The sequence below is a fragment of the Haliotis rubra genome, unplaced genomic scaffold, assembly GCF_003918875.1.
Source record: "Haliotis rubra isolate DU_JTF1 unplaced genomic scaffold, ASM391887v1 Scf783, whole genome shotgun sequence".
NCBI lineage: Eukaryota > Metazoa > Mollusca > Gastropoda > Lepetellida > Haliotidae > Haliotis > Haliotis rubra.
The window spans coordinates 370,076-383,095 of NW_025767505.1; the positions used below are offsets into that span (position 1 = coordinate 370,076).

A 13,020-nucleotide genomic window follows, 5' to 3' on the forward strand; every position below is an offset into this window, starting at 1 on the left:
TGAACTGTGTAAATATTTTAATGACAGTTTGTTAAACAACTTTTTTATTATGACATAAATTCTGCAAAAACCTCACGGAGTTGGTCTGATGTTTTGGTTGCGATCAGCGTTTTATTGAGTATTATATGTTTATTAGTTTTCGAGTTAGATTGCAATTCATCGGTCCGCTTTTGAGCCAAACGGACTATAACAATGCTGTTTACGATCTTCGAAGACCTGGCAGACCCTGTAATACAACAATAAGAGAGGATAAAGCATTACTGAGATTTCTTAGGCACCGTTCATGGTACTCAAGCACATCGTTAAGGCACCGGTGGTTACCAGGGAAACCCTTTTCCTGCAGGATCTTCAGGAATCGGCTGAAAGCAGCAGGATACAGACCCATCAAGTGTATAAAATATTCCAGCTCACAAAGCAGCACGACTTTCCTGGTGTAATCAACGTGTTCGCTGGAACATTGCCTCATGGCAGGCGGTTCACTTTTCCGAGGAGAGTCGTTTCTTATTGCCTATGGTGGATGGTCGTACACGTGTAGGGAGACAAAGCTATGGTTCCCAGGAGACAGTTCCCTTTGGGGGGAGGGTTAATCATGGTATGCGGATGCATTTCCTTTGGTAGCAAGATGGACCTCATTACCATTTGTGGTAACCTTAGTGGGCCTCGGTAGCAACTGGAGATCTTTGAGAGGGCTGTTGTCCCACATTTTAATAACCATCCTCTTGCCACAAGACATATCTTCATGGGTGATGATGCCAGACATCACAGAGTACGTGCAGATCTCAATCCCCGTGAGTATCTGTGGGACATTTAACGGTCCTGTTCGAAAGACACGCGTCAAGACCCTCAAGGAATTGACTACTGTTTTGCATGAGGAATGGAACAGGATTCCTCAGAATCAAATCCGGAGATTGATCCAACAAATGGGGAGGCATCTTGAATCAGTTGTCCGTGTGCAGGGGAGGTTATGCAAGATACTGATTCGATACCCCGCATAAGTACAATATGTGAAGCCCATTTCTGGTATCCCTCACCATGATATTGTTGGAAAGTTGCTAAAAGCGGGGTAAAACCATACCCACTCACTCACTACTATAACTGGTTTGTGTGTGTATCCAACACAAATTATTGCATTTCATGATCTACACTTACTAACTGTATTTTGCTTGGCTTTTAGTGTATTATGGGCTTCAACACAAATTATTGGGATTTGAACCGGGTCTTTCATGATCTACACCCACGCCCTCATGATAATTTGTTAAGCTGTTTGTTTATCACCAAACAGAAACATTCCTGTGAATAGTAAAGTCTCAACCAGAAAATCCACTGACTGACATCATGAGCATCGACAGGGCGCAATGTTCACAGTGACAAGAAATAATAAAAACAAATTCTTTATTGATTCCCATCAGACTGAAACATCAAGGCTTGTGGGAGAAGGGAAATACACAATTTAATATGGACAGTCTCCTGTTTTGTCTGTTTGTTGTTTAACACTGCTATGGTGATCAATGGCATAAGCATCGAAATAGGATACGATGACATGTGTCAACCAAGTCAGTAGGGCTGGATATTTTCATATTGCGGTATATTGCAATAATTTAAGAGATATTGCAATACATATTGTGATATATTGACTGGAAGGTTTCTACCCAAGTTCATACATAATAAATTGATAATAGCTCTCTGTGTGCGACATCATCTTCTCAGTTGCTGTTACACCATACTTTCTGGACTGTTCCCATTGTGTATGGCTGTATGCCAATCATTTACAGATAAATAAAATAATATAGAGCCTTAATGTGGAATATATTGCACCAACGTTTTGCGAACATAATGATAAAGGTAATAGTATAACATGATTTTCATAGTCAGTGTTGTGTTTAAACAGAATGCACTTCAGTGCAGTATATATCTATATTGTTACTGTATGTGATTCATTCAGATTCAAAGTGTTAACATGAACTATGGCCCAATGAAACAAAAACAAGATTTAGTTGAACTAGTTGAGATTAAAATCGCATGTGACCTCCAATAGCAAATATCCTTGACTGGAATGTCATTATACAGTCCCACATATTTTCGAAGACTCAGGCCTGTAGGATAAATTGATATCATATGCCCCATTATGAAACAAACAAAAATAACAAAATACTGTGAACTTTGAAATGGTCACTCAGAGCCAGAAGCTCTACTAATAAGTCCAAATAAAACTTGGACCATTTGACGCCACTTAATTCCTTCAAATGAAACCATTCAAACCCACAAAATGTACCGTATTTGGTAGACTATTTGGCAATTCTGGAGCCACTTATAATGACACTTCCACTTGTAAGATTTTACATGAAACCAACAGAAATAGAAGTATATTTGGCACTTTTAGAGCACATTTATTTGCTATGGAACTCAAGGGCAGATAATTCCAATGGAGCTAACTCTGGATGACCCAATATATTGCAGAATCTGAACCATATCACGATAATCGTATCGTGAGATACTGTACCGGTTGTATACCGGTTTACCAGTAATATTGCACAGCCCTATCAGTAAGCATAACCACCCAATCCAGTCGCCTCTTACAACAAGCATGGGTGGCTGCAGATCAATTCTAACCACTCCACTACATGTTATTTAATGTCAAGAAGTACACAGTTTCCTTGATAGGTTCACCAGGTTTAATAAGTTCTCCATGTTGAGATTTTATATGCTTCTTGCAGCCATGATGAGACTTGAATGTTTTCTCACAATAACTACACGAGTATGGCGATTCTCCTGTGTGAGTTCTGATATGAGACTGGAGATGTCCCAGCAAGAAGAATCTCTTACTACAATCCTTGCACTCAAAAGGTCTGTCATCGGTGTGAAATATCATGTGGCGCTTCAACATGCATTTCGTGGCAAATTTTTTCCCGCAAACCTCACACGGAATTGTCTTTTCTCTCCCACCAGTGTGCGTGTACATGTGCTCTTTCAGATTAAAGTCACGGAGAAAACTTTTCCCACAATCCTTACAAGAGAAAGATTTCTCTCCGTGGATCATTTCATGCTGACTTAATTCTCCCGCTCGCGAGAAACATTTCCCACACACTGAACAACGGTGAGGTTTGACTCCAGTATGATTGGACATATGAGATTTGAGTCCTTTCTTTGAAGCATATTTTTTGTGACAAGTGGCACATGTGTATGGCCGTTCACCTGTGTGTGTTCTCCTGTGTTCCTTTAATTGGAAAGTGCTGGCAAAATTTTTGTTGCAATCGGGACATTTTATCGTCTTTTCAATAGGAGTTTCTGAATGGCTTTTAATGTGTTTCTTGAGGACCGATATCCGCGAATAACTCTTTCCACATATTTGACACTGGTAAATCTTTTCAGCGGTATGAACATCCATATGTGTTCGTAAGGCGCTTGCAGAGTGGAAACTTTTCACACAGCGATCGCACTGAAACTGAAGCTTTTCGTCTGGATTGTGAACATGACGATGCATCTGCAACACTGACTGAGAGTGAAATGCCTTCCCACACACTTCACAAGCAAACTTCTTCTCAGTGTGAGACACCATGTGGACCTTGAGGTATGAAGCAACAGCAAAACCTTTTCCACATTTCTCACACTTGAAGGGTCTCTCATCCCGAATGGGTTTTCATGTGCCTTCTATGCGCTCTCGCCCAGGCAAACGTCTTGTCGCAGTAAAGACATTTAAGAGGTCGTTCTCCCGAGTGTTTTCTCATATGCTCCTTCATGGCATGATTGCTGATGGACTTTTCACAAAGTTTACAATAAGAAGATTTATGTGTAGGACCGAACCCGACATGTGACTGCCGATGTTCGATCAGGTGACTCCGACGACCGTATGTCTTGCCACATACATTACACTTGAAAGGTCGTAGGCCCAGGTGGACTGTGTTCTTATGTAGATTCCGAGTACTCTTCTGGGCAAAGCAGATTCCACAAATATTACAGGCATATGGTTTTTCTTTTGTGTGGACACGACTGTGTAGGTTCAGTGCCATTGGGGTTTTGAAGTTCTTATCACAATGTGGACACTGAAACGGTCTGTTCTCTGTGTGGGCAATCATATGCTTCTTCAAATGGACAGGAAAACGAAACATTTTTCCGCAAACACTGCACATAATCTGTTCCTTCTTGTTTTGGTTCTCCTTCCTGATATCTGATCCAGACTTGTTACTGTTTAGTTTAGCACTTTTGTCATCATCATTACTGTCAGTTCTTTCAATGCTTTTGTTAATCACTTCCAAACTTGTCAAGCTTTTGTCTTCATCAGACGTGTCATCTTGTAACACACCATCTTCAATAAGAGGCTCAAATGCTGTTTTACATCTTTCACACTTGTGAACTTTTAAGTCATGTAGACCAAAGCCTTTGCCGCATGTATCACAAACATGACATTTTTCCTCAGACCTGATTTCAGGAGTGCCCTGACCTGGATGAGATTCTGTCATCAACTTGGTGTCTGAATCATCCGGCTTTGAAAGTTCTGGTGGAGGTATGTGGTTTGGGACTGTAGTGATCACCACTGTGTCCAAATCACTTGGCATTTGCATGTTTGGCAAAGTTTTGGGTTGATATTTGGCTGTAGTGATCACTAATGTGTCCAAATCACTTGGCACGCCTGACACAGTTTTGTGATTTTCGGTTGCGGTGATGAATATTGTATCAGAATTACTTTGCACAAGGATGTTTGGCATAGTTTCATGTTGACTCTCCTGTTGCAGAGCTGTATGTTTGCAGTGTAATTGTTTTTCTTCACCGCTATACTGACAGCTCACATCCCGAACAACATCCCGGATGATATTGTGCTCGAGCAGAGACTTTCCAGAATCATGAAATTCAACCAGGTTCAACACTTGATGGTGGGTTCCTTCCTCAGATGAGTCTCCTGCAGAGACCGCAACACTGATATCCTCCATCTCACCAGCACCATCAACTGGTTGTACAGGAACTTCCTTCATCACAGATATATACCTGTCATGTTCTCCACTCCCTTGATCAGCCTTGTCTTGCTGGCTTTCAGGATGAGTTTCTTCACTTCGAGGATAGCCAATAAAATCATCACTACATCCATCATCACTGTCACACTCACCACGATCACCTCCATCGTCTTCTTCAGGATCAATGTAAGGTGTCTCAACCACCTGCTTCAACACAACATCTGAAGAACCTTTTCTCGCATGACCACTGTCTGAATCAACACACTTTGCAACAGTCTCATGCTGTGTGGATATCTTCCTCTTCTTCTCGTGGACCAACAAATGCTTTTTCAAATACTGAGCCCGGTAGAACGTCTTCCCGCACTGCTCACACTCAAAAGGCTGTTCCCCTCTGTGGTACCTCATGTGTACTTTGAGGTCACATGCTAGGCGGAACATCTTCTCACACATCTCACACTTGAATGGACGGACATCTGTATGAACCAGTTGGTGATGTCCAAGAGCAGACTTCTTCGCGAAGCTTTTCCCACAAATTTCACACATATGTGACTTCTCTGAGCTGTGTACAGCCATGTGCTCCTTCAGCCCACCAGCATAGAAGAAGGTCTTCTCACAAATGGTACAGCTGTGCTTCTTGTTACCTGTATGATTAGCTATGTGGCTCTTCAAGGTTTTCTTGGCCGAAAGACACTTCCCACATAGATGACATCTGTAGGGCCTTTCTATGAGATGGGTGTTCATGTGTTCTTTGAGCTGGTATGACTCCTTAAAGGTCTTGCCACAAGTCTCACACCGGAAAGGACGGTCGCCGAAGGGCAAATGAAGCAGCATGTGGCTTTCAAATTCATTTTTACCTGTAAAAGTCTCAAAACAGAACTCACAGGCATGGCTTTCATTCTTTACACTGACAAGAGCTTCAGCTCTGTCTTGTCCTCTAGTGTCAACTGATGTGACTACTGATTTGTCCATCTTAACTGTACCACTGTCTGTTCTTGTTTGTCTCTGGTTCCCCTTCTGCGCCATGATTGACTTCTCAGTTCTGTCTTGGGCTGGCTCAGTCGGACTTTTCTTTTGCCTATTCTCATGGTTCAGTATGTTGTGAAGAGTCAACTGTGGTCTGAGAGAGTTTGGTTTTACACCCTTTCTAGAAGTATTGTTGCAATATCACGACAGGGGACACCAGAAATGGGCTTCACACATTGTTGGGAATCGAGCCATGTGGGGAATCGAACCAGGGTGTTTTAGAGTGATGAGCGAATGCTTTAACCACAAGGCTATCCTTCCACCTCTGCCCTGGACAGTCTATGAAAGTCTTCCACCTGCAACAAAAGAAGTCCCATTTTAGTCTTCATCAACAAAGGACTTCCTAACTGGAAAGTATTTCTGTGTGTTTTAGAGAAACCATAGCTTGGATCATTCAAACAAAGTCTATGCTGATGTGATCACTGGACTGTCTGGTCCAGACTCAATATTTACAAACCTTCACTATATAAATGGATGGGATCGATCCCCACAAGGGTTCCAAGTGTACCCTCCTGTCATATTGTTGGAATATTGCTAAATGCAGAATAAAATCTTACTCACTCACACAACTAAAAGCAGTGTAAAAGTAACCTCACTCACTCACTTGAAGATTCATGAGAAGACTTGGTATAAAATCCAAGTTAATGAGTGAGAGTGAGTGAGTGAGTGAGTGAGTTTAGGTTTACAGGTTTTCAGCAATATTTCAGCAATGTCACAGCAAGGGACCCCAGAATGGGCTTCACACATTGTACCCTTGTGGGGAATAAGACCAGTGCCTTCGGTGTGACAAGTAAAGGACTTAACCACTAGGCTACCCAACCACCCCAAAATCAAAGTTAAGGTCGCAGGGATAGACTGAGAATGATTTTTTAAAACAGCCCAGTAGTATCACTAGCTGGGAGGACAAGGATGAGGGTTTGCGTGGGGATCGGGGAAGGCGATTCTGATGCTGGAAGGGGTGAGGACACTAGAAATGGGCATCACACATACGCTATTGATGTCTTGAAACATACCATATCTGTCAGAGAATTCATACACAGACATGCTAAAAAAATTGATATTTTAGGGTTAGAGCAAGCTAGTACATGTCTATTTCCGTAATGTTTTAACATTTTAAGTAGGCACTGTATTCAAGAAAACAATAGTACACAATCTGTAAACTACAAAATGGCAACAATCAAGAAGCAAGATTATGGTGGACAAAGAAAATCAATTTTTATGATTTAGAAATGTATTATTTTTTTTATATGAGTGAGTGAGTATGGTTTTATGTAATATTCCAGAAAATCATGGCAGAGGAGACCAGAAATGGGCTTCACACATTGTACCCATGTGGGGAATCGAACCCGGGTCTTCAGCGTAATGCTTAAACCACTGGGCTACCCCACCACCCCATTTATAATGACAACCTTCCCTATTTCATTTTGGGGTCATATAATAATAGTCACTATCATGCAAATTATCATGTGTGTGATTTGTTGACAAACACTCCATTCAATCATCTGTAGAAGACAAATGGAAGAGCCATTTTTCATAAATTTTGAGAAACTGAGAAATTGTTATTAAACCCAGGATTATTAGTATGTACTGCAGGCTGAATATTGGCTTCTGAGCAGCTCTAGATAAATCCCTGATAAAATCCAACCCTGTAAACTTAAAATGGTGTCGTCATGCTTCTGGCAATAATCCAGCATATAGCTGGGGCACCCGAAATGGGTTTCTAATATTGTACCCATGTGGGGAGTACTTGGCATGACGAGCAAATGCTTCAACCACTCAGCTACCCCACCACACATCAGATTAGAAGGCTTCAGTACTTTTGAAGGGGTACTACCGATATGTACCCCAGGTATGTTTCTGTATACATAACAAACCCTAGCCATATATCAGAATACATTACATATACCCGTTTCCTAAACAACAGACGCGTTCATATTATAGCTCCGAAGACGGTTCATGTTATAGCTCCCGTTTGCCTGCTTACGAGTGATGCCTAATGTGCATCGCGACATTGTGTATGCTCGTTAAATATTTCACTCTCGTAATCTTGATTCATGGATATATGGGAAGTGCTGCAAAAATCCTATTTTAAATGCACGATTTCATTTTGTATACTCCCTGATTCAATTACTTCTTCACTGATTCAGCAAATGGAAAATGCCTAATATTCTGCGCGTGAATGAAACATTTGTTTACCGAAGCCATTTGCAATCACCGCCCATTCATGTGCACACAAAATGTGACGTTACCTTGTTTCATGGATTACATAGTTGGTTACTATATATCACTGTGTATGACAGTCCATTGCAGTAAGTACTGACACCTATGAAAGCAGACGACGAGATGTGAGAAGGTTGATGCCTACGCTATCTTTTTTACTTGACATTTTGTAAAAATATAAATTGGTATTAGTGGCATTAGTGATCTTTTGCTATAAACAGCGAACTGAGATAATTTTATCTCAGTGCTGGACAATTAGATTTAGCGTACAAGTGTAATGCAGAGATTCGGAACATTTTTGTCAGTGAGGCGTGGGAGTGTATGTACATCAAAAGTCCCACGTCATGCAAGACTTGATTTGATCGCATAAGGTACGTATCTGTAGTACTTGTGACGACATGGATCCCTGCAACCACCAATATCTGTATGTAGGATTTAGTCTGAGCCAGTGAGGGTTTACATTTATATCATGACTACATCTGTGTGCTCAAATTACTGACATCATTACCTTTTCTAGTCTTAGTAAGGAGTTCCTTCCGTTCCCTCAACCCTAAATCTAACTCTAAACCTAACCCTAACTTAAATTTTGGACTCTTAGTAATTTTGTGAGTTCTCTAGTAATTGTTGTGTTAAGTTTTGTTAATAATTTTTGTATGTTTATAAATATTATTTGGGATGGGGGAACGGGAGGAACTCTTACCCTTAGGGATCAAATTAATCAAATACCACACACAGTAATGCTAAATCTGAAATGCACAAAGGAAAAGCTACATGAAATGAATATATTTCCTGGTGACACAAATTCTCGGCATGGTATATAAACAGGGGAGGTAACTCCATTCAAAAACGCGGTCGATGGTCCGACGCGAAAAATATTGTCATCTGCTATCTCTCATTAGTCAATAACTGCTTGCTGTCAGTTCCACATATAAACCTAATGGCAATCATCAGATCAGTACATATTGCGTCATATCACGTTTAACTATGGTGCAGTTCGCGTGCTGGTGTTCGACACGGACACTTGTAGATCATTTTCACCTGTCTGATAATGCCATCTGTGCTGTTATTGGGGGAGAGCTGATCAAAATGTCACAAGTCCTGGCTAAAATGGATATTCTGTTTTGTTTCTGTAATGCATAGTTTAAATAATTAGCTACGATAATCGTAATGATATAATTCTGAACAAATACAAGCAAACTTACGTTGAATAACGACGCGAAACTGGAAGCCGGAAATTGTACTTTACGGTTGTACTTTATTCGAAGGATTGTTGCCATGCTTCTTTGGTGTAGACTAATGAACCTCGGCTCCCTTCTATTACAGGATCAAGTTTGCCTTATTGTTTAACGCCGCACTCACAGGCGCGTAGCTAGCCATTTTTTCGTGTAAGCCCTATAGGTTGCAAAGCTTTATATTTCAATAGTGTTGAGGGCTTGCCCAACTTTTTCAGCAAATCATGCGTAAGCCCTAGTGGTGTTTCGATTAATTGAAATAATCGGAGATTAGTCGCAGTGACCAAACGACCAAGCAATCGATCACATTTTCTCATAATCGAACATAAACGATTTTGGAACTACTGTTTTAGTCTTTAAAATACTTGACAATGGAACATATCGTTGAAGTGTCAGGACCTGAAAACGTGTTTAATTCTTAGAAAACTCACTTCACTAACAGAAAAGCCATGACTGAATATTTCTTAAAGACTCCGGGAAGTTTATGTTCATGATATATTAGTCATCACTTTAAAGTAGCAAGTTGCATCATGTTATACATATCTGCAATAACAACCTGGATAGGAAAATCTGTAAAATGACGCTAACCAATTTTTTTCGATGATTGTTCGTTGGTAATGAATCAATCATCAATTGTGAGATTTCAACCAATTCCCAACACCAGTAAGCCCCTGACTCAGCAATATTCCAGGTATATGGCGGCGGTCAGTAATTATCGAGTCTGGACCCGACAATCCAGTAATCAACAGCATGAGCATCGATCTAACCAGCTGTGAAATTGTGACAAGTGTCAACCAAGACAGCGAGCATGACCACCCGATATCGTTGGTCGCCTCTTACAACAAGCATCTGGATTGCTGCAGACACCAAGTGATGATGTCAGTTTAAAAGCTTTCACTATATTATACCCAACTAATACATAACATTTTCAAAACATTTTCATGAGGTTTCATGACAAGTTTTTCAATATATTTTCGTCATAACGTTTTTATAGTGTTTTAAATATGTTTCAGTGAGTGAGTTAATAATTCGCGCCACATCGGCCACAGTTCAACGATATCGTGACAAGGACAGAACCTATAGTAAGACGGATAAGTTTAGAACATAAAAACCAGTATTTCATATATGGATAGACCTTGTAATGTTACCACAGGCGGACCCAGATGGGGCGTACTCCCCCCCCCCACACACACACACACACGCACACACACACCCCATCCCACCCTTTCTCAAAAACTGTATCCGCCCCTAGTTTTATATTCATCTTCTGATACTGAGAATACGAAGAAAATAAACTTGACTATACACTGATGATGTCCTTCTCAGCGGCTGCCTGGTGTTAGTGAGTGAGTGAGTCACTGAGTGAGTTACGCCGATTTAGCAATATCACGTCGGAGAGACCAGAAATGGACTTTGCACATAGAACCCTCGTGGGGAATCAAACCCGGATATTCGGCGTGACGAGCGAACGCTTTAACCATTAGGCTACACCACCACCCCACCTTATAGTCCGTTTGACTTCATTTTGGACCGATGAATTGCTCACTAACACAAAATCTAATAATTGCAACAAAACTAAATTTTGCACAGTCACATGAAACCGGCAGACCAACTCTGATGATTTGTCTCATAATTTTTGACATCCGAATAAAAAAATTGTTTAACCAACGATCGTTATTTTGTTGTCCCATTTCGCTATTTCATACAAGGAAGAACCACTTTAATCCGATTTTAATGGTTATTTTTTATTTTGATGCTCCCTTATTTTTTCGAATTTTACAGCTCGTGTTTCCCTATAATAGGAAGTGCGCGTGACGTTAAAGAATATGATTGGTAGATGTCCAGTATTCTGTAGGTGTACCGCTCTTTAGTGCAATTATCCCATACATGACACACGTAGTCGAACATTAGTAAAATAAATGATTTGTACATTGTCTGCAGCGTTTTCCTGTTATGTGATATTTAAAACTTCTTAGGCAGTTTATCATTGGACTGACTTTTTTTATGACATTTTCGATTTGGCTATGCCATATACAATCTTGTTGAAGAACTATACCCAAATGTTTGTGGGATGAGACGTCGTTTATGTTAGTGTTATCCATAGATAAGACTGGTTTGGTATTCTCAGTATGTTTACGGGTAAATTGAATAGAGACCGTTTTATTTGGATTAAAATCAACTTGCTATTCTTTAGCCCAGTCTGATATTACAGATAAATCATTATTCAGGCATTGTGCTGCTACATTCGGATCGTTTATTACTACATAGAGCGAAGTGTCATCAGCAAATAGACGTATATTGCTGTCAATGTCATCGACGATATCGTTGATATAAACTAAGAATAATAGCGGTCCTAGGACGGAACCTTGTGGGACGCCAGCTGTAACTGGTTTTAATTTGGAACTGAAGCCGTTTTCAGTCAGTTTAATGTGGATGTACTGATCTAAACTTACGTTGGTAGTAGAAATGCGACGTTCATATAGCCTCATATAGTTTACATTAATTACAGATGTAATTAAAATAATTTAGAGTGAGTGAGTTAAAATTTATAGTCACATCGGCAATATTTCAGCCATATCGTGACTAATTCAAGTTATAGATTTACAATAATTAAAAGTAAATTTTAAACATCTGTCAATGAAGGACAGTAAAACAAGTAGATTATCACAGTAAGTTAATATTAAATAATTTAGAGAAGATATTTGACCATCTAGAGTAGACATCTAGAGTAGATTATCCGCAACGTTATTTAAGCCTAATCAGAACCTAACCTTCAAAGGAAACCGCAGGTCGGTGTCCTGAGACTAGTGGAAAATCGAAAGGTCGGCGACACCGTCTCAGGACGCCGACCTGCGGTTTCCTTTGAAGGTTAGGTTCTGATTAGGCTTAAAGGTCACATGCAACCCAAAAATCAAACGTAATTAAAACACAATTATCTCTTATTCATGACATATAATATACATTGATGGTAATGCAAAAACATATAAACAAAATTATAAGCGTACAATCGCAAATCAAAAGTGCAAAATTGTGTACTTGGGTTTACTTCCCAAGAAACGAAGCAGCCGGGATACCGAACCCAGTCAGAGCGGGTGGGTGTGCACTCAAGTGTAACGGCTGGTTCATTTGCAGATGCCTTCACGGCCCATTGTGTGTGTATATATAGAGATGTGCGGTTTTGTAAATACATGCTCATTTTTTGTGTATAACATTTTGCAATCAACAGACATCATAACATGTCATGTGTTCAAGTATCACACCTGCCTGTCTGTGTAATTACATAATGTGACAGAGACCGAACTCGGGCCATAAATCAATGCATTTTGTTTATGGTGTATAGCCTGATTGGTGTTAAGTTCAAATTGCATGTGGTCAGTGATAGCAGCTGTGTATTGAATATTGTCAGACAGGCAGGCAGACACACAGGTGTCAATAAAATAAGACATCGAGTTTTGTCTGTGACAACGACATATCTACATCACAGTTAGAAATTCTGTACAACGCTAAATAATGACATTGCTTTTAAGTATCGAACTGAGAAAGTGACTCGGTAAGAAGAACGTGTAGTGAAATAGACAAATGAAATTATATAAACAGTT

General features: G+C 40.1%; 2 protein-coding genes across 2 annotated transcripts; both read right to left on the minus strand.

Annotated features, from left to right (window-relative positions):
- Positions 1–2,412: 2,412 nt before the first annotated feature.
- On the minus strand, positions 2,413–3,556 carry LOC124260991 (gastrula zinc finger protein XlCGF7.1-like). The gene has a single exon (XM_046695308.1). It carries the CDS (start codon positions 3,554–3,556, stop codon positions 2,618–2,620), a length of 939 nt encoding a protein of 312 aa, XP_046551264.1. The 3' UTR covers positions 2,413–2,617.
- Positions 3,557–3,620: 64 nt separating this feature from the next.
- LOC124260989 (zinc finger protein 431-like) lies at positions 3,621–9,450 on the minus strand. Its single transcript, XM_046695307.1, has 2 exons — positions 9,392–9,450; positions 3,621–6,265 (listed from the first exon to the last, which is right to left on the minus strand). The coding sequence occupies exon 2, from the start codon at positions 5,967–5,969 to the stop codon at positions 3,621–3,623; it is 2,349 nt and encodes a 782-aa protein (XP_046551263.1). The 5' UTR covers positions 5,970–6,265; positions 9,392–9,450.
- Positions 9,451–13,020: the final 3,570 nt, after the last annotated feature.

Excerpts from the sequence above, each read along its gene's own strand:
- LOC124260991 (XM_046695308.1), bottom strand. The coding sequence starts at position 3,556 with ATGGTGTCTCACACTGAGAAGAAGTTTGCTTGTGAAGTGTGTGGGAAG.
- LOC124260989 (XM_046695307.1), bottom strand. The coding sequence starts at position 5,969 with ATGGCGCAGAAGGGGAACCAGAGACAAACAAGAACAGACAGTGGTACA.